General features: G+C 58.6%; 2 protein-coding genes across 2 annotated transcripts in view; one reads left to right on the top strand and one right to left on the bottom strand.

Annotated features, from left to right (window-relative positions):
• Positions 1 to 462: 462 nt before the first annotated feature.
• On the bottom strand, positions 463 to 6,238 carry LOC115911376 (TBC1 domain family member 24-like). The gene is made up of 7 exons (XM_030962318.1): positions 6,136 to 6,238; positions 4,045 to 5,080; positions 3,119 to 3,277; positions 2,152 to 2,215; positions 1,800 to 1,895; positions 1,393 to 1,663; positions 463 to 608 (listed from the first exon to the last, which is right to left on the bottom strand). The coding sequence occupies exons 1-7, from the start codon at positions 6,236 to 6,238 to the stop codon at positions 463 to 465; spliced, it is 1,875 nt and encodes a 624-aa protein (XP_030818178.1).
• A 2,102-nt stretch (positions 6,239 to 8,340) lies between these two features.
• The window catches only part of STX8 (syntaxin 8), a 78,817-nt gene continuing 67,923 nt past the window's right edge, over positions 8,341 to 19,234 (top strand). Inside the window, exons 1-4 of the mRNA XM_030962319.1 lie at positions 8,341 to 8,453; positions 9,027 to 9,126; positions 13,361 to 13,455; positions 14,313 to 14,423. Of these exons, the coding sequence (XP_030818179.1) occupies positions 8,437 to 8,453; positions 9,027 to 9,126; positions 13,361 to 13,455; positions 14,313 to 14,423 (323 nt within the window). The 5' untranslated portion in view covers positions 8,341 to 8,436. The remainder of the gene's footprint in view (positions 8,454 to 9,026; positions 9,127 to 13,360; positions 13,456 to 14,312; positions 14,424 to 19,234) is intronic.

The following is a 19,234-nucleotide window of genomic DNA, read 5'->3' as shown; positions in this document are numbered from 1 at the left end:
AAAATGGCCCATCCTGGTGATCCCAGCCCAGTGACACCAAATGTTCCCATTCCACATTAAAATAGCCCATCTTGGTGATCCCATTGGGGAATCTCCTCCGTGTCCAGCCTTGCAGCCCCACACCAGCCCTGGGCTGGGGACAGAGCAAAGGGCTCAGCCCCAAACGTGGGGTCCCCCTGGAGCTGTCACTGTACCCACAAACTGCGGCAGGGCTTTGCCAGCTGATCCATTCTGCTTTGCTCTGATCTGGTCTGGTTGATCTGATCTGATCCATTCTGCTCTGATCCAGTCTGCTCTGCTCCGGTCTGGTTGATCCATCCTGTTCTGCTCCGCTCTGTTCTGGCCATGGAGGGCCCGTGGGGACCGGAGCAGCGCCCAGGTGGCCCCAGCCCGGCCGGGGGTGCCAGCGCGGGGAGGGGTCCCCGTGCCCGTGGGTGGCACTCGGGGTGTGCCCAGGGCCCCCTAGGCGCTTTGGAAGCCCCACACCTCCAGGAGCTGCACCTGGAAGTTCTCCTGGCAGAGCGGGGGGTTGTCGAAGGTCTCGCAGCGCTCCGTGTGTCCCCGCAGCAGGCTGGCGTCCAGGGACAGCGCTTGGCCTCCCCCTCCGCCTGCAAGGGCAGCACGGGCTGGGGCTGGGCCGGCCCTGCCGGGCTGGGGCCGCCCTCGGAGCGAGGGAAGGGCTGGGCAGGGCCGGCCCGGGCCCGGGCAGCGAACCCCGGCAGGGTTTGGGCTCTGGGGATCCCTGGGGCTCCCGGGGGAGCTCCCGGGCTGGGGAAGGGGAGCTGCCCTCGCCTGCCCGGACTTTAACCCGATATCCCCAGCCGGAGCTCTGGGGAGCTGATAGGGATCCCCCCTTATTGATAGGGATACCCTCCTTACTGATAGAGATCCCCCCTCACTGATAGGGATCCTCCCTTACTGATAAGGATCCCCCCTTATTGATAGGGATCCCCCCTTATCGATAGGGATCCCCCCTTACTCATAGGGATCCCCCCACTGATAGGGATCCTCCCCATATCAATAGGGATCCTCCCTTCACTGATAGAGATCCTCCTTTTTTGATAGGGATCCCCCCTCACTGATAGGGTTCCCCCCTTACCAATATCTATCCCCCTTACTGATATCGATCCCCTTTTACCGATACTGACCCCACTTACCAATACCGACCCTCCCTTACGGATATCTATCCCCCCTTAATCGATATCGATCCCCCTTACCGATACCGACCCCTCCTTACCAATATCGATCCCCCTTACAGATACCGATCCCCCTTACCGATACCGACCCCTCCTTACCAATATCGATCCCCCTTACAGATACCGACCCCCCTTACCGATACCGACCCCCCTTACTGATATCGACCCCCCCTTACCGATATCGATCCCCCCTTACCGATAACGATGCCATCCCGGGAGCCGGACATGAACATGGAGGCAGTTTTGGAGGGCAGCAGGAAGTGCCTGGTGGCCAGGAACGGGGACAGGCGGCCTCTGCCCTGCGCCGAGGGCACGGCCAGGTGCTTGGGGCTGGAGCTGTCCCGGGGGGAGCCGAGCGGGGATTCGGGAGCGGGGGAAGGCGAGCGCTGCCGGGAGCGCGGCACGGCCTTGGCCAGCTCCGGCTTCTGGATGAGCACCCACTCGTACCTCTCTGCCTCGGGGCGCACCTGGGCACGGCACACACCTGGTGAGCCCGGGGAAGGTGCTGCTGCTGCTCCGGGTGGGGCCTGGGGCAGGGAAGGGACGGCGTGTCCTGGCAGGACAGCAACGAGGGGACAGAGCCAGACACAAACCGCGACTTACAGTGAACACAAAGCACTCCCCTGTCCCAAAAAAGCCCGACGTGGCTCCGCTCTTCTTCCTTTCGGCCCAGTCGGAGGAGAGGAAGGCCCCACACACCTGGGAGAGAGCACAGGGAGCTCAGGCATGGATCACTCTCACTCGTGGCCTCTCTCTCCCACCCTCTCCTCCTGGTTCCCCAGCACCCCCGGCTGAGGTGTGTCCTGGTGGCCAAGGGGCAGTTTGTTCTGCCCTGGGAGCTGGGACAGACCCGGGCAGGGCAGCACAGGGAGCACACAGCCCGTGGGTGCCCCCAGAAGTGCCAGGGGGGGCACCCAGCCCGTGCCCTTCCCCAGTCCTGCCTGGAAACGCTCACCTCCCCCTCGGTGGTTTTGATGAGCAGCACCGTGGGTTCGTAGCCTTCACAGCACGTGTAGAACCTGCAGGGATGGACAAGGCTGGGCTGGGGGGAGCTGGAGCCCTGGGCAGGGGATGCTGGCTGTGCATGGGCAGGGGGTGCTGGCTGTCCCTGGGCAGGGGGTGCTGGCTGTGCATGGGCAGGGGGTGCTGGCTGTCCCTGGGCAGGGGGTGCTGGCTGTCCCTGGGCAGGGGGCGGTTGTGCGGGGGGGTGCTGGCTGTCCCTGGGCAGGGGGTGCTGGCTGTGCATGGGCAGGGGGTGCTGACTGTCCCTGGGCAGGGGGTGCTGGCTGTCCCTGGGCAGGGGGTGCTGGCTGTGCATGGGCAGGGGGTGCTGGCTGTCCCTGGGCAGGGGGTGCTGGCTGTGCATGGGCGGGGGCTGTGCTGGGCGGGGGTTTTCTGGGCAGGGGGTGCTGGCTGTCCCTGGGCAGGGGGTGCTGGCTGTGCATGGGCAGGGGGTGCTGGCTGTCCCTGGGCAGGGGGTGCTGGCTGTGCCTGGGCAGGGGGTGCTGGCTGTCCCTGGCAGGGGGTGCTGGCTGTCCCTGGTCAGGGGGTGCTGGCTGTGCATGGGCAGGGGGTGCCGGCTGTCCCGGGCAGGGGGTGCTGGCTGTGCATGGGCAGGGGGTGCCAGCTGTCCCTGGCTGCTCACAGCGTGCTGGCACAGGGTGGCACAGGGGACATCCCTGCCTGGCACAGCCGCAGGGCTCCTTGTGCCCCGGGCGGTGCCCAGGTGTCAGTGCCCATCTGGGCCAGCCTCTGCCCTCTGCCCTCTGCCCTCAGCCACCCTCGGGACCCCGAATCGAGCCCAGGAGGGTCCCCAGCAGCCCCAGAGGGGCCCAGGTCACTTGTGCTGCTCCTCCCTCCAGCACCAAGCCCTGCCCAGGTTCCTCCATGCCCGCCCGGCCCCGGGGCAGGTGAGGCTTCACCTCTGCAGGCTGCAGCCGTCCTGGGAGGTGGAGAAGAGCAGCAGCGGGGGGAAGAGCGAGAAGCGCTGGGGGAGCCAGGACCAGACGAGGCGCATCTCCTGCGCCGTGACCGTGCTGGAGCTGAACTTCTGCATGTCCACGGCCAGGTGGAAGGACGGCCTGGGGGGGACGGACATTGGGGGGCTGGGGCCTCTGCTTTATGGGGCACAGCCCCTGCAGCAGGTCCTGCCCTGCCCTGTGCGCCGTGAGCTCCCTGCCAACACCCCCAGCTGGGCTGTGCCCTGTCCCCTGACAGGGTCCCTGACTCTGGCTGTGCCCTGTCCCCTGACGGGGTCCCTGACTCTGGCTGTGCCCTGTCCCCTGACAGGGTCCCTGACTCTGGCTGTGCCCTGTCCCCTGACGGGGTCCCTGACTCTGGCTGTGCCATGTCCCCTGACAGGGTCCCTGACTCTGCTGTGCCCTGTCCCCTGACAGGGTCCCTGACTCTGGCTGTGCCCTGTCCCCTGACAGGGTCCCTGACTCTGGCTGTGCCCCTGTCCCCTGACGGGGTCCCTGACTCTGCTGTGCCCTGTCCCCTGACAGGGTCCCCAGCTCTGGCTGTGCCGTGTCCCTTGACAAGGTCCCTGACTCTGCTGTGCCCTGTCCCCTGACAGGGTCCCTGACTCTGCTGTGCCCTGTCCCCTGACAGGGTCCCCAGCTCTGGCTGTGCCGTGTCCCCTGACAGGGTCCCTGACTCTGCTGTGCCCTGTCCCCTGACAGGGTCCCTGACTCTGCTCTGCCGTGTCCCCTCACAAGGTCCGCCAGGGGCTGTGAGGGCCCAGCACAGCCACAGATGTGGGAGGTTCCTGCAGCTCCCCCAGACTCTCCACAGGAGCTCCCATTTTGCCGGCTCAGCCCCAGAGCTGGGAGCGCAGAGCTCTCCTCACCTCCTCTGCACCACGGTGATGCCCCTCTCCACCAAGGCCTTCCTGTTGGCCATGTGCAGCAGCCAGATCTCCTTGCGGGAGAAGAGGCGGATGCCGAAGGCTCTCTCCAGGAGTTTGTCCACGCTGACGTGCTGGGCGATGTTGCTGACGAAAGCCTGCAGCTCGGCCTTGACGTCGGAGCCCTGCGGCCCGGCCGGGGCTGCCGAGAGCCTGAACTGCTTCAGCAGGGCCAGGGCGATGCGGTACAGCACCTTCTGGCCCTCCAGCAGGAACACGTCCAGCACGCGCACGGCGTAGGCCAAGGGCAGCCCGGGGAAGAGCCACGACAGCCACTCCGAGTAGACCTCGAGCACGTTGGCGGCGGCGCCGGCGATGAGCTTGTGGGCCGCGGGGCAGTGCTTGCTGGCCAGGTCCCCGAAGGTCATGCAGGAGGCCTGGTGGGCCAGGAAGGACTGGTCGATGTAGGCGGCGTGGGGAGCGTTGCTGGCGATGAGGCGCGAGAGGCTCTCGAAGCACTGCGCCTCGTCCTCGCTGTAGTGCAGCAGCAGCGCCGCCAGCGCCGGCAGCAGCGGGCTGTGCGTGATGTCGGGGAACAGGGCGCCCACGCAGATGAGGATCTTCTTCAGGGCCGTGACGCCGTGCGGGCTGAGGCAGTAGGTGGGCACGGGGCAGCCCTCCAGGAACTCGGGCAGGGGGTGCGAGCTGACGCTGCGCTTCCCGAAGAGCCGGCCGGCCACGTCCCGGTACACGAGCGCGTCGGGGGTGACGAGGCGGCAGGAGACGCGCTGGATGAGCCGGGGGTAGAGCCGGGCCCGGCCCGCGTGGCTCCCGGCCCAGCAGCCTTCCCTCGCCAGCCGCTTCAGCTCCTTCGGGGGCCGGCCCAGCACGTCCCGCGGGATCCGCGCCGGGCCCCGCGGCTCCGGCATCTTGGCCCAGTCCACGAAGGGCCCGCAGCCCCGGCCCGGGGAGGTGTCGATGTCCCAGGTGTCGGCCTCGGACGTGACCACGATGGTGACCGGGGATGAGCCCAGCGCCTCTGCGGGACAAAGAGCTTTTACCGATCGCCTCTCCCCGCCCCGCCAGCGGCGCTCTGAAGTCTCACGGCCGCGTCCTGCGTTTCTTTGCTCTGCCCTGCCAAGGGAAGCGTTTCAGGCTTTGCCCTCTCCCGCTCCCATCAGCTCCGGGCCCCGCAGAAGCGTGGGGCCAGGTCCCAGCTGGGTGTCAGGGCTGCTTCTCGTACCGTGAGGGGCTTTTCCCCGCTCCCAAAGCTCCCAGCCCCAATCAGGGCTCGGGCAGGGCCCGGCGCTGGGCAGAGCAGGCTCCGAGCTCCGCCCGGACAGACGGGAGCGGCATTCCCCGGGGCTCGGGAGAGCTGAGCCGAGCCCTGCCGGGGCTGGGAGCTGTCCCCGCGTGGGTGAGCTCTGCTGGGGACACCGCCAATTAGCGCACTCATTAACCCTCGGGTGCTTGTACCGTGCCTGTGCTCGGCTGCTGGGGGTCAGGGATGGATTCGCACCGAGCCAAGGGGACACGGGGACAGCCCGCGGTGGCACATCGGGAGGGTCCCGGGCCGGGGCCAGCTCTCGCTCTCCAGCTCAGGCTGGCGCCTGCCCAAGGCCAGCAGGAGCAGCGGCTCGGGCTCAGCCTGGTTCAGGGCAGGAGCTGCTGGATCCGGAGCCGCTCGGGCTGGCTCCTGTCCCGGACTCAGCCTGAGCCCGGTGCAGTCACGGGGGCTCCTGGCCACGGAAACCAGGCTGGGACAACACCAGGGGTCGATCAGGGGCTGTTTGCAGCCCAAATTCACCCCAAATTCCTCTCTCAGGGCGCTGCCCTGCCCGGGTACCAAGGAGCATCACCCCGAGCCCAGCCGACTGCCGTGCCCCGGGTGCTGAACGGAGGCTGCGGCTGTGCCCGGACCGGGACGAGCCGGGGGCTCGGGGCAGGACCCGGCTGTGCCCCAGCCCCTGCACCCCCGGCTGTGCCCCGGCCCTGCACCCCCGGCTGTGCCCCGGCCCCTGCACCCCCGCTCGGCCCCGCACTCACCCGGCCCCGTGCCCGGCACGGGCGGGTCCCGCTCGGTCCCGCACTCACCCGGCCCCGTGCCCGGCTCCTCGCCCGCCGCCGGCTCGGCCATAGGGAAGGCGGCGGCCGCGCCCCCGGGGCAGCGGGGCACGCTGAGCCCCAGCTGCAGCATCTGCCAGCTCGGCCACCCTGCCGGGTCCCCTCTGCCCGCACCTGCCCGCGCTTTTAAGGTGCGGCCCGGCCCCGGCCCCGCGGTTTGTTTGGGGTAAACACAGCGAGGGGTGGAGCGGCTCCGCGCCCGCATCGCCCCTTCCTGCCCCAATTCCGCGCCGGGCCCGGCCGGGGACTGTAAACACCCCGTGGGCCGAGATAGCATCGAACAGCAACACGGACAGCGAGTGAACCCTTTATTTTCCCGAGGACAACCCTCGTGCTCCGCTCGGGCTGCGGCTGCCGCGGCCCGGCCGTGGGGCCCCGGCGTTCCCGGTGTGCCCCCGGGAAATGCCCGGTACCGATCGGTGCCAGCCCCAGAACGCGCTGCAGAGCTGCACAATGAGCGGGAAATGCCCGGTACCGACCGGTGCCAGCCCCAGAACGCGCTGCAGAGCTGCACAATGAGCGGGAAATGCTCGGTACCGATCGGTGCCAGCCCCAGAACGAGCTGCAGAGCTGCACAATGAGCGGGAAATGCTCGGTACCGATCGGTGCCAGCCCCAGAACGCGCTGCAGAGCTGCACAATGAGCGGGAAATGCTCGGTACCGATCGGTGCCAGCCCCAGAACGCGCTGCAGAGCTGCACAATGAGCGCTGTGCTCACCGACAGAGGAGCTGGGCTGCAGGAAAAGCGGCCTCCAGCAGCTGGGAGAGGCTCCCGGGACACCGCCCCGGTCCCACAGCGCTGCTCTCAGCTCGGGCTGCACTTAGCGGGCGCTTTTATAGGCATCCGAACCTTTTAAAGGATCTTTATTTGCCTTTAAAATCCGATTGTTTCTGCTGTGATAAGAGCGGGGGAGCGGAGCGGGGATCAGCCCCGGGAATGACGAGATGCGCTCGTTCTCGTTATCAATACCGTTATCAATACCGTTATCACCATTGTTGTGATTGTCCTTATCGCTGCCGTCATCGCTGCCGTTATCAGCAGGCCCAGCAGCCCCGTCACGAGGGCGATAAAGCCTCGTTGGCAGCACCCCGGAGCTGCTCCTCAGGTTTGTGCCCAATTTGCGTCACCGATCGCATCCAAAAACAAAGGGAGAGGCCAAATCCCGGCGGGAAGGGCTTGGAGCGAGGGGCTGCGCCCACCGCAGCCAGGACAGCGCCAGTGTCACCGGACCGGGGCGGGGACGGGGAGGGCAGCGATGTCGCTGCGGATGGGCAGGGACAGGGTCAGAGCTGGGGGTTTGGAGAAGGGAACGGGCGCCACGGCTCAGTGTGGGGTTTATGGCAGCAGGGAGGGGTGGGGACAGCTCTGGTGCTGTGCTGTGTACATCTGCACACATCTGCGCACCTCTGCCCCTTGTACTGCAGAGCTCCATGCCCGCCCTCTGGGCACTGAACCTCTGCCGCTCTGTCCCTGTAAACCCCGAGCATTGCATCTGTCCCTGCGCCCCGCACATCTGTCCGTCTGCCCCTGTAAACCCCGAGCATTGCATCTGTCCGTCTGTCCCGAACACCTGGTGCTCCCCTCTGCCCCCAACACCTGCCCCTGCCCCTCTGCCCCGAACTGATCCTGCCCCTCTGCCCCAAAACACCTGATCCTGCTCCTCTGCCCCCTGTCCCGCACAGCAGAGCCGCTGCGCCATCGGCCCCGCTCCCCGCACTGCCGCACCCCTGGGGCCGGCTGCGCTCCCCGGGCCCGTACCCCGGTACCTCTCTCCATCTCCATCTCTCCCCCTCACTCCATCTCTCCCCTCTCTCTCCACCTCTCCCCCCTCTCTCCATCTCTCCCCTCTCTCTCCACCTCTCCCCCCTCTCTCCATCTCTCCCCTCTCTCTCCACCTCTCCCCCCTCTCTCCATCTCTCCCCTCTCTCTCCACCTCTCCCCCCTCTCTCCATCTCTCCCCTCTCTCTCCACCTCTCCCCCCTCTCTCCATCTCTCCCCCCTCTCTCCATCTCTCCCTCTCTCTCCACCTCTCCCCCCCTCTCTCCATCTCTCCCCTCTCTCTCCACCTCTCCCCCCTCTCTCCATCTCTCCCCCTCTCTCCACCTCTCCCCCCTCTCTCCATCTCTCCCCCCTCTCTCCATCTCTCCCCTCTCGCTCCATCTCTCCCGGTTCCCTCTCCCATTTCCTTTCCCCTCCGTCCCCTCCCGGCGCCTGCGCGCGGCGCGTCCGGGCGGATCCGGCGGAAGCGCCGCGAAGGTTCCGGGGCCGCGATGGCTCCGGACCCCTGGTGAGCGCCGGGCCGGGCCGGGCCGGGCCGGGCTGGGGGTGCGGGTCGGGGCCGGGTCAGCACCGGGCCGGGACCGGCCCTGCCGGGGCTGCGCAGCGAGCGGAGCCTGTGGAGCCCGGCACGGGCGGGAGCGGGGCCGGGCGGGCCGGGCTGTGCGGGCTGTGCCTTCCCAAAGCCGGTGTGCGTGTGTCTGGTCGGGGTGCTGTGTGTTCGGGGTGCTGTGTGTTCGGGGGTGCTGTGTGTTCGGGGGTGCTGTGTGTTCGGGGTGCTGTGTGTTTGGGGGTGCTGTGTGTACCCCGATCTTTTCCCAAAGCCCATCCCGGTGTCCGTGTGTTTGGGGGTGCTGTGTGTTTGGGGCTGCTGTGCCTTTCCTTCCCGGGTCCTTTCCCAAAACCCATCCCAGGCTTTTTGGCTGTGTGTTTTGGGGCTGTTGTACCTTCCCCTCCCGAGGCTTATACCGGCGGGTCTCATCCCATCCCATCCCATCCCATCCCATCCCATCCCATCCCATCCCATCCCATCCCATCCCATCCGGTCCCCTGTCCCCGGGCTCAGCCTCTGGGTTCCCCGCAGGCTCCCGCTGCTCGCCGCCGCCCGCCAGCTCGCCCAGGACATCGCCGAGAAGCTGCAGGAGCGGAGCCGCTGCCAGCGGAGCGGGGAGAGCTCGGCCAAGGTGCCGGCAGGGACGGGCGAGGCGGGGCTGGGGTGGGCGGTGTGCCGGGAGCACGAATGCCCGGGATGCGGGGAGGGATTCCGGGGATGCGGGGCGGAACTCCCGGGATAAGGGCAGAATTGCCGGGATGCGGGACGGGATTCCGGGGATGCGGGGCGGGACCCCGGGATGCGGGGCGGAATTCCCGGTATAGGAAGCGGAATTCCGGGATGCGGGGCGGAGGAAGGAGCGGGTCGGGGCCGGGGCTGTGTCGCTGCCGGCGCCCGCAGAGGAAGGCTGTGTTCCAGCGCCGCTGTGTGTCCCTTTAGGGGTCTGTAAGGGGAACGAGAAGGGAGTTTGGGAATGAGCAGCGGCTGCCCGGTGGTTTGGGGTCAGCAGCGGTGAATCGGTGCGTGCAGCAGCGCTGGTTCAGGGAGGAGCCGTGGGCGTGCTGGGCACGCCCCGCTGCCTGCTCCGGGTGTCCCTGCGGGATGGAGCCGGTCCGGAGAGTCAGGGATGCTGCGATGGAGCTGTCCCAGAGGCTCAGGGATGTTGGGATGGAGCTGTCCCAGAGGCTGAGATTCTCAGGGATGTTGGGATGGAGCTGTCCCAGAGGCTGGGATTCTCAGGGATGCTCAGCAGCTGCTCTGTTCCGTCTCTCTCTGAACGGGGATATTCCTCACCCAGGGCTGGCTCCTGCCTTCTGCAGATCAGGAGTAGGAACTTTGCAGCCTTGTTTTAACTGCATTTCTAACAAAATACGAGCCCAGTGTTAAACAGGAATGAGAAGCAGCAGTTGGAGCTCACCCAGGAATGTTGTATTCTCCACATTTTCCCACTTTCTGTGAAATAAAGAAATAGAAAGAAGAAATAAGAAAGAATAAATAAGTAAGAAATAAAATTAAGGTTTTCAGGAGGCTGCTTTTCCTGTGGCTCCAAGCCTTGTCCTTTCCTTCAGGAGCAGCTTTGAGTCATTACCTGCTCCCTTGGCTGTGTTCAGATGAAAATTGCTGTAAGCCCTTGAGTTGGTCATTTATAACAATTGGCATAATTAAAGCCCCAGTGCTTTTCCTCCCCCTCTCTGTATCAGGGCTGTAATGCAGTGTCTGATCACGGGGTCTGCTGGGCCACTCACTTTGCTGAGAGCTCTTCAAATCAAATGTCATTTTTGGAATGTTTCCTTGGAAGAAGTTCTGAGGAAGGGTGTAGGCTGTGCACAATCATCAGTGCTGCTGCATGGCTGCATCGCTTCAGCAGGAGTTGAGCAGGGGTCTCAGAGACCCCAAATAAGTGGGGTTTGAGCAGTATTTTCTCTGCCTTTGGAGAGTTGGGAGGTGCAGATGAAATTCCTGCTTTCAGCATGGTGAAGTATCAGAATTGCACAGAGACACCTCAACAACAGCAGAGCAATAAAAAGATTGCTGCTCAATGTGTCTGTATTTATAGAGGGCAAAGTTCTCTCCTGCCATCAGTGCCACCTCTGAGGAGCCCAAAGCCCAGGCAAACGTGGGGCTGGTGCTGTTTGGAGCCTTTGTGGGGCTGGAACTCCCCGGGGTTGTGTTTTATGGAAACATTGCAGGGGTGGCTGACTTCTCCATAAAGTCATTTGTCCCGTGCCCTGTGTTTTCCAGCTTCCTTTAATCCATTAACAGGTAAAGGGGAATATTTGGCAGCGTTTGATTCTACTCTAAACAAGGTCCCAACAAGGAGAGAGGTGTTTCCATAACAGAAACGCCTGTTGAGAAACCCACGGCTGAGCAGTCGCGTGCCCTGTGCCTGCTGAGGGCTGAAATGCAGGGAAATGTCTTTGTACAGCACTGGCCTTTCAGGGAGAATGTAAACAGGGTTTATTTTTGTAGTATTTTGCAATTAGCACAGCTGACAAACTTCTTGCTTGTTGCTGAACCAAAAATAGAGCACAAAATCTAAAATGGAAAAATAAACTGTGAGGAAGGATTTTAATCCAGCACTTATCATCTGTGAACTCTGCTCTGTTCAGCTGATCATAAAACTTCCATTGGTTTATTTTCTCTTCTTTCTACTTTTCTTCTGCCTTGGTTTTCTGTACAGGAGGGGAAATCTTTTGTTCTCTCGCTGCAGTTTCTGGCCAGGCTGCTGCATTTGGTGACTCTTTTGGCCTTGTCACCTTTGTGCTCTGTTGCTGTTCTGGTCAGTCAAATGCAGCATTCTCCACCTGGAGCTGAGTACAAACTAAATTAATTACCTTTAATTACCTGGCTGCAGAGCTGGAGGCCACGCACAAGCTTCAGCACTCCCAAAATCTCTGATCCCCTGTGCTGGTTTGGATCTGCTGCCATGGGGGTGTTGGGTGCTGTGGTCCAGAGGTGGATTTGGCTGCCTCAGCCTGGCTGCACCTGCTCTCTGCTGTGTCTGGTGGTGTTTGAGAGCAAAGCCCAGCCAGTCAGGCAGGTTCCATCTCCTGAGGCTCTCCTGCTCCATCCCAGGCAGGTTCCATCTCCTGAGGCTCTCCTCTCCATCCCAGGCAGGTTCCATCTCCTGAGGCTCTCCTGCTCCATCTCTGAGGGGTTCAATCTCCTGAGGCTCTCCTCTCCATCCCAGGCAGGTTCAGTCTCTCAGGCTCTCCTCTCCATCCTAGACAGGTTCCATCTCCTGAGGCTCTCCTCTCCATCCCACACAGGTTCAGTCCCTCAGGCTCTCCTGCTCCATCCCAGGCAGGTTCAGTCCCTCAGGCTCTCCTGCTCCATCCCAGAGCACTCAGGCAGGCTCTGGCAGCATTGTCCCTGCTGCTGCTGCTCTCTCTGGGGCTCCAGGAGGGCAGGGCTCAGAGTGAGAGCAGATTTTCCTGTCCGGTCTCAGTTCCCCACAGAGCAGCTGGAGGTGCTGCCCGTTGTAAGCCACAGCTTGTAAACAAGAGGCACAGCAAGTCTTAATTGGGACGACTTGCATTGTTAATTGCAGTTTGAGTGGCTTTTTCTATATAACTGGAATGAAAAGAAATAACATCTGAGGAGGAAAAACTCAGGATAATGTGAGTTTGAGTTGGGCAGGGCTGGGGGAAAGCAGGAGGGCTCCTGCCAGCCTGGGGTTTGCTTGCAGCAGGGAAGAATGGCTGAATTACATTTTACTGAAAGGACACACATCTGGGGCTTGGGTGCTCACTGGTGAGAGGGGGCTGGGGAGCTGGGTGCTGCTGAGAGGGGAAATGGAGCAATCTGGATTTCTCTGGGGTCTTAAGTGTCAAGTCTGGAGGAGTTCAGTGCAGGGAAGGTGTGAACCTGTAGCAGCCTCCTCTGATCCTGGTAGCTGGGGAAGAAACCCGGTGGCCAAGGAAGCTGGTGCCTGTATTTTTACTGAAGATCAGAGGAAAGAGCTGGAGATTTATCTGGAAAATATTAAAATGTGCTGAAATGTTTTGCCCATATAAAGAAGTGTGTTTATAAAGACTTGAAAGACAGCTTTCCATATTCATCAGCGTTAATGCCTCAGAGTTGTGTTTGTGAAACTGTTCCATTGTTTTGTAAGCAGTGACTCCTGGCTCTGAACAGGCTCTCTGGGCTGGCAGTGGAGCCCTTCACACCTGTACAGTAAAAGTTAAATGTGTATGTCAGATCACAGGACATTCCTCTGGCTGCCCTGGAGGACTGAGACCCTGGCAGGGGCTCAGAGACCTTGGCACAGGGTCAGAAACACCTGTGCCTTCGATTTTAACCCATGGAAACAATGACCAACTTTGTGTGAGGAGTTACAAGCCACAAGGGTTTGAGTAGAATGACAGTGAATTTGTCACAGGGTGAAAATGTAGAATTTTGGGGATTTAGAATGGGGGTTCAAGAGGCAAGATGGAGGAATCTGGGCATGTCCTGTCCTTCTTCTTCTTGTCCTCCATCTTTTGCTGGGATGGTGACACTTTTGGATTGGTTTAGAGTAGAGACAGACTGTCTAACACAGGTGATAGGGATGGGAAAATTATTGTAAATAAAGCACACGTAGATCTTAGTAGAAAAAGCCAACACCACCCCAGGGGCAGGGACTGTGCCACAACCCGACCTGCTGGACAGATCTCAGCAGGTCAGAGAAAGAATGGAATAGATAAGAGAGAATAACCTTGAAAAACAGAACCGAGGAATCTCGACTTCTTCTTCTGTCGCAGGGCTGGGAAAAAAGACTTTTAATAGCTGGGGAGCCATTTCAGCAACAAACCCGAAATATATCTACGTGAAATGTGGTACAGGTCTGCCAGAGCAGGCCAGTGACAATGTCTGTGTTCCCCCAGGTCAACGTGGCCATCAGGTCCTCGCTGCAGAGCCTCAGGGAGAAGATCGAGCAGCTGAGGGAGCAGCTGCTGCGGGCGGTGTCCACTCGGCAGATGTATCTGTGCCAGCAGCCTGCCTGCGGGCTGGGGCACCTGCACAGTGCAAAGTGTGAAACAAAATGTGATGTGCAAAATGTGAAAATGTGCTGTGAAAAATGTGAAAATGTGCTGTGAAAATGTGCTGTGCAAAATGTGTGCAAATTGTGCTGGGAAAAATGTGCTGTGCAAAATGTGAAAATGTGATGTGTAAAATGTGTAAAATGTGTGCAAAGTGTGCTGTGCAAAATGTGGTGTGCAGAGTGTGCTGGGCAAAATGTGATGTGCAGAATGTGTGCAAAATGTGATGTGTAAAATGTGTGCAAAGTGTGCTGTGCAAAGTGTGCTGTGCAAAGTGTGCTGTGCAAAATGTGTGCAAATTGTGCTGGGAAAAATGTGCTGGGCAAAGTGTGCTGTGCAAAGTGTGATGTGCAAAGTGTGTGCGGAATGTGCTGGGCAGATTGTGCTGTGCAAAATGTGCTGTGCAAAATGTGCTGTGCAAAACGTGTGCAAAGTGTGCTGTGCAAAGTGTGAAAATGCAATGTGCAAAATGTGTGCAGAGTGTGCTGTGCAAAATGTGCTGTGCAAAATGTGATGTGCAGATTGTGCTGTGCAAAGTGTGTGTGCAGAATGTGCTGTCCTCCCCTGCTACTCTCTGCGTTTCCCCTGGTTCCCTCTGCAGGACACTTGGGCACAGAACATTCTCTGTGCTGCTGTTGTCACTGTCAGGGCAGGAAGGGCCAGGCACCCCTGGGCTGCTGGGACAGAGCCTGGCTCTGGTCACCTCTGTGTCCCCATCCTTGACAGGATGGGCTGGGGGGAGCTTGAGGAGAGCTCTGAGGCCGTGTGAGTTTGGTCCTTAACCCAGAGCCCACAGCACCCAGCTGGAGGGGGACAGGAGGCAGAACCTGGTGGACGAGCTCGTGACCCGGCACAGGCAGCTGGAGGCGTCCTACAGGAATGAAGGTCCTGAGCCAGACATGAGCAGGTATGGCCCTGTCCCCTCAAATCCCCGGGGATCTGAGCTCTGCGGGCACCTGGGGTGACCGCTGAGCTCATCTGCCCCTGCAGGTACCAAAGGGAGGCATTTGCTCAGAAATGAGGTGGTTTTGTCAGTGACAGCACATTCCTGCCAGCTCTCTTGATGCCTGGAGAGGCTGCTGGAGCAGAGGCTGGACAGAGATAAAGGAATAAAGTTTGTTAAATTTATTAAAAGACCTTCAAAGGATCCTCCTGGGGCAGTGCAAGAGCCCAGCCAGGGCTGCACCCAGGATGGACCCAGGATGGACTCAGGGTCAGGAGTTCTCACCCTTTTATGAGTTCTGGTCCATTTCCATGCTGGGGTTCAGTGTCCAATCCCAGCTCCAGGGGATGCAGTCCCACCCTCCCAGGTTCTCTCCTCCATCCCCTGCTGTTTGCACTTTTTGGGGCTGAAGCTGCAGCGGTGTCCTTGGTTCTGGGGCTGGGAAAGGATTGTTCTGTGTGCCTGAGCTGGGAGGAGACCTTGCTGACACTTTCTGTGGAGTTCAGAGTTATTTACCAATGCAGTGCAGAGCCTGGGAAATATGAAAGATGAAAACTTAAGGCAAACAGGAGGAAAATACCAAAATCCCTCGATAATTTCAAGCTCCATTAGAAACGATCAGGGATTCCAGCAGAAGATAACATCAGAGAGTATTTATTTGCTAGTGCTGCAAGGCTTGATGTTTTATAGTTCTCTTTTAACTTCTTTTATTAAAAATGGATAAAACTATGCCAAATATTCCATCTGGTGAATTCCCACCCCTTCCATGGTCTCCCCTGTGGGTCTGGTTTCAGGGGTACAGGCAGAGACACCTCAGGGCCTGGATCCTGTGCCAGGAAATCCAACTTTGCTCTCGTGCCTGAGCCTGGGCTGGGAGTGGGTCTGCAGGGAAGGGGCTTGGGGAGGGCTTGGAGGGAATTTGGAAGGAGCTTGGGGGGATCTCAGAAGGATCTTGGAGGGATCTGGGAAGGATCTGAGAAGGCTCTTGGAAGGATCTGAGAAGGCTCTCAGAAGGATCTGAGAAGGCTCTCGGAAGGATCTGAGAAAGCTCTTGGAAGGATCTGAGAAGGCTCTTGGAAGGATCCCGGCAGGTCCTGGCAGGAGCTGGTGCCAGGCACGCAGCCCCAGGCTCTGCAGGGCTCAGCTGCCGTTCCCAGCTCAGGCTCCCTCTGCAGTCCTGGCAGATCCTGGCCCAGCTTTGGGGTCCTGGGGGTGGCAGAGCCCCCCTGGGATGTGCCTGGGGCTGACACTCAGCTTTGCCCTGCATTAGAGCAATCAGCACCTGGGCTTTGATGGAGCTGAGCGCTGACACTTGCCTGGCTGGTGCTGCTTTTCCAGATCTAATCCAGGCCTGATGTGACAGCCCACGGTGCCCAGGCCCTGCTCTTGCCAGCAGCCCTTCCTTTCATTAACCTTCCTGCACCACTGATCACATGCTTGCTGTCCAGGCCTGGGGCTGTAGCTTTGCCCTGGAATTAAGCTGCTTTACTCTGCTCAGCACTCAGTGAGCTCCACATCCTGTGGAAGCTGCTCTGAAGCTGTTTGTGGGCTGCAGGGCTGGGCTTTAATGCTCCCAGGGCTGATCCCAAGTGACAACTGCTGCAGGACTCTCCCTGGCTGGGGACAGCATTCCTGCCCCCCCAGCCCTAATTAAGGAGCCCCTGGAATTCCCAGGGCAAGGTTGGGCTGTTTGTGTGCCCCCCTCGAGCAGGGCCAGCTCCATTTCCTTTAGTGGGGATTAATGACAATTTCAGTGGCTTCTGCCCCTTTTTCTCCTTGGGAGGATCTGTGCAGCTGTTGGAGCAGGGGCTGCAGTGGGGCAGAATTCCCAGGGTGTCACTCCATTCCCAAGGCAGGAGTGGGGACAGCAGCCAGCAGTGGGGACTCTCTGGGTACCACAGGTCAGACTTGTAGAGTATTTAAACATTTGTAGGGACAGAAGGATGGGAATACTCCCACTCCTGTCTGGCCAGGTCCCAGGTTTCTATTTAATAAAATTTCTATTTCAGAAAATTCATTTTTATTAGAAAATTGCTATATAGAAAATTTGTATAGATATTTTTACAAATTTCTATATTTATACAGAAAATGGTTTTATTTATTAACTTGGGGCCTCCTAAAAATACAGAGTGAGCGCTGTAAGTGAGAGAATGCCCCAGTCCTGCAGCTCCCCTGTGGAGAGTGACCTGTGAAGCCAGGCTGGGGTGCCCTGGGTACTTCAAAGAGCCCCTCTGCAGTTCAGGGAATGTTCAAGTGATCATCCAGCCAACTGTCAGATGACCCAGGTTTTGTTTAAGGCTCAGTCTTGCAGAGCCCTAAGCCTTGATGTGTGGCCTGAAGTAAGTGCTGGTTGAGTAATCTAAGTTACTTGGGAGGTGTTCTCAGAATTATCAGTGAAACAAAGGACAAGCCCTCCCTTGTTAGGCAGTGCCAGAGCTCCCTGATTTTAAACCCCATCACCTTTTATGCTCGGGCACATCGCTGAGCCCTGTAATTAGTTAAATCTGCTCCCCTCATCAAAAGCCATCCCCACACCGCAGTGCTCTGTGAGGCTCCCCAGATTTGCCTGATTAACTCGTGGAGGCAGTGGGTGGCTAATTGGATAAGCTTTAATCTTCACACCAGGCAGGGCAGGAGGAAGTGGGGCTGTGTGCAGGGGAAGGCAGTTACCAAACATGTCACAAAGATTCTTGTGAGCTGCACACCCTGGGCACGACCCCGCCCCAGGAGTGGGGCAGGCACTGCCGGGAGGGACACAGGCACGGCCACAAATTATTCCAGATTTGCTTGCCTTGGCTGTTTTCAGCAGGCAGGAATAGCTGTGCTGGTTTTAGCAAGCAGAGAGTTTCTGTTCCCTTTGCTTTGGTTAAACAGCTCTGGCAGATGTTGTTGCCTGGGGTTTGTGTCCCTCTAATTGAGGGGAATTGGGAGAGCTGCAGTGCTGGTTCCATCCCTAGCAGAGCAATGTTTCTGTCGTGGTCACAAACTGGTGCCACTGGTGGCACTGGGAGATAAAAGAGCCCATTGAATCCCCCAGAGCAGGGAGGAAAGCTGGGCAGTGTGAAAACTGCACTCCAGGTGTGTGTGTCACTTTGTCTGATCCAGCCTGATTGCCAGCCCTGAGAAACGCATGGGAATTTCATGGAGGGGCAGGGCTGGGATGCAGAACAATCCCAGCTCCTCTCCCTGAGCACCCAGCTGGTCATGGCACAGCAGGGCTGGCTCTGCTTCGGGGCTCACCCACTGGGGTGGCTAAGGGAGATGCTGAGATTTAGAAAAACTGCTTTTTAGCCACTTTCATTAAAAATAGGTTTTCTATATTTTTTCCGTATTTTTTCCGTATTTTTTCCGTATCTATTTTTTCATTTGTTTTTTTCCATAAATTTGTTTGTGTTCTATATTTGGGGTTTTTCTTCTATATTTGGGTTTTTCTTCTATATTGGGTTTTTTTTTCTATATTGGGGGTTTTCCTTCTATATTTGGTTTTTCTTCTATATTTGTTTCTTCATATTCTATATTTCTCTTTCTATTTGTTTTCCCTATATTTGTTTTTTTTCCCTATATTTGTTTTTGCTATATTTATTTTTTCCCTATATTTGTTTTTTTTTCTTTTTTTTTTTTCCCTATTTTTTCCTATTTAATTTTTTCCTATTTTTCCTTCTGCCTTCACCTGGAGCCGGAGCGCGGTGCCGGCCGGGCAGAGGAGCTGCAGCCTCTGCTCGGGGTGATTTTCCAGCAGCGCTGCTCCATCCCACGGCCAGGAGATGTCCCCAGCTGCCCGGGATTGCTGCAGGAGCCTGGGCTGGGCTGGGCTGGGCTCGGAGCCCCAGTGCCCCCCAGTGCCCCCCAGTGCCCCCCAGTGCCCCCTGCCCCGGGCTTGGCCACAGAGGGGTGCCCAGCACAGGGGGGCACTGGGCAGATCAGAGCAGCCCCATAAAAACTCAATTAAAAACACCAAAACAACTGCAGCGTTCTCATTTAGGTGTTGGTGTAAGTAAAATAATTAATTATTCTTAAAAATACTTATAAATAATACAAATATATATAAATAATATAAAAAACTTACAAATAATAGTTGTTATTATAATTAGTTATTAGTTATTATAATAATTAGTTCTTTTAGTTACACCAAGGTCTAATAATTGGGAACTTGAGAGATCCTAAAAGCCCTCCCTGTTCTTGGGTCGTTTGTGGAAATGCTTTGGGAAGGAGCAGGGAGAAGGTAAAAAGGGGATGAAATACAGAGTTGAAAGAAAGGAAAGGAGAAAGCAAAACTCCAATTTGTGAATTGCTCCAACTCCCTCCAGTCTGGGGGAAGCAGTCTCACCATGCCTCCTCCAAACCTGAGCTGCAGTTCTGGGGTCAGGGACCCCAGTCTGCTCTGGGGTTTGTCCTGTACGAGAAACCAGTGAAGGGCTGGAAGGCAGAAAGCAGAAATCTGGTACTGAGGAAATATTTCAGTGGGGTTTCATTTTACTGCCTGGATTTATGTGCCCTGGACATGGAAATCTTGTTTTCTGTGGTCACCAGGGAGGTGTCTGTAATGTGAACAATCTCAAGTCATAATTCTTTGAAAAGAAAACCCATTATTTAATTACTCTTTCATTTAGGAGTGTGTGCTCCTGGCTGCTCGTTCGGGCTGGTGCCAGACTAGGAAAGCAGGGAGGGAGCTGTGTCCATCTGCAGTTCCCAAAATCCAGGAATGTTCCTGCTTAGCTTTGGTCAGCATTGCAGGGGATTAAGTCTCATCTGATTTGCATCTCTATTAACAAGTG

This window comes from Camarhynchus parvulus, chromosome 18 (assembly GCF_901933205.1).
Source record: "Camarhynchus parvulus chromosome 18, STF_HiC, whole genome shotgun sequence".
Lineage (NCBI taxonomy): Eukaryota > Metazoa > Chordata > Aves > Passeriformes > Thraupidae > Camarhynchus > Camarhynchus parvulus.
Note: the sequence above shows the minus strand (reverse complement) of the source record. Positions and strands in the feature narration are given on the sequence as shown.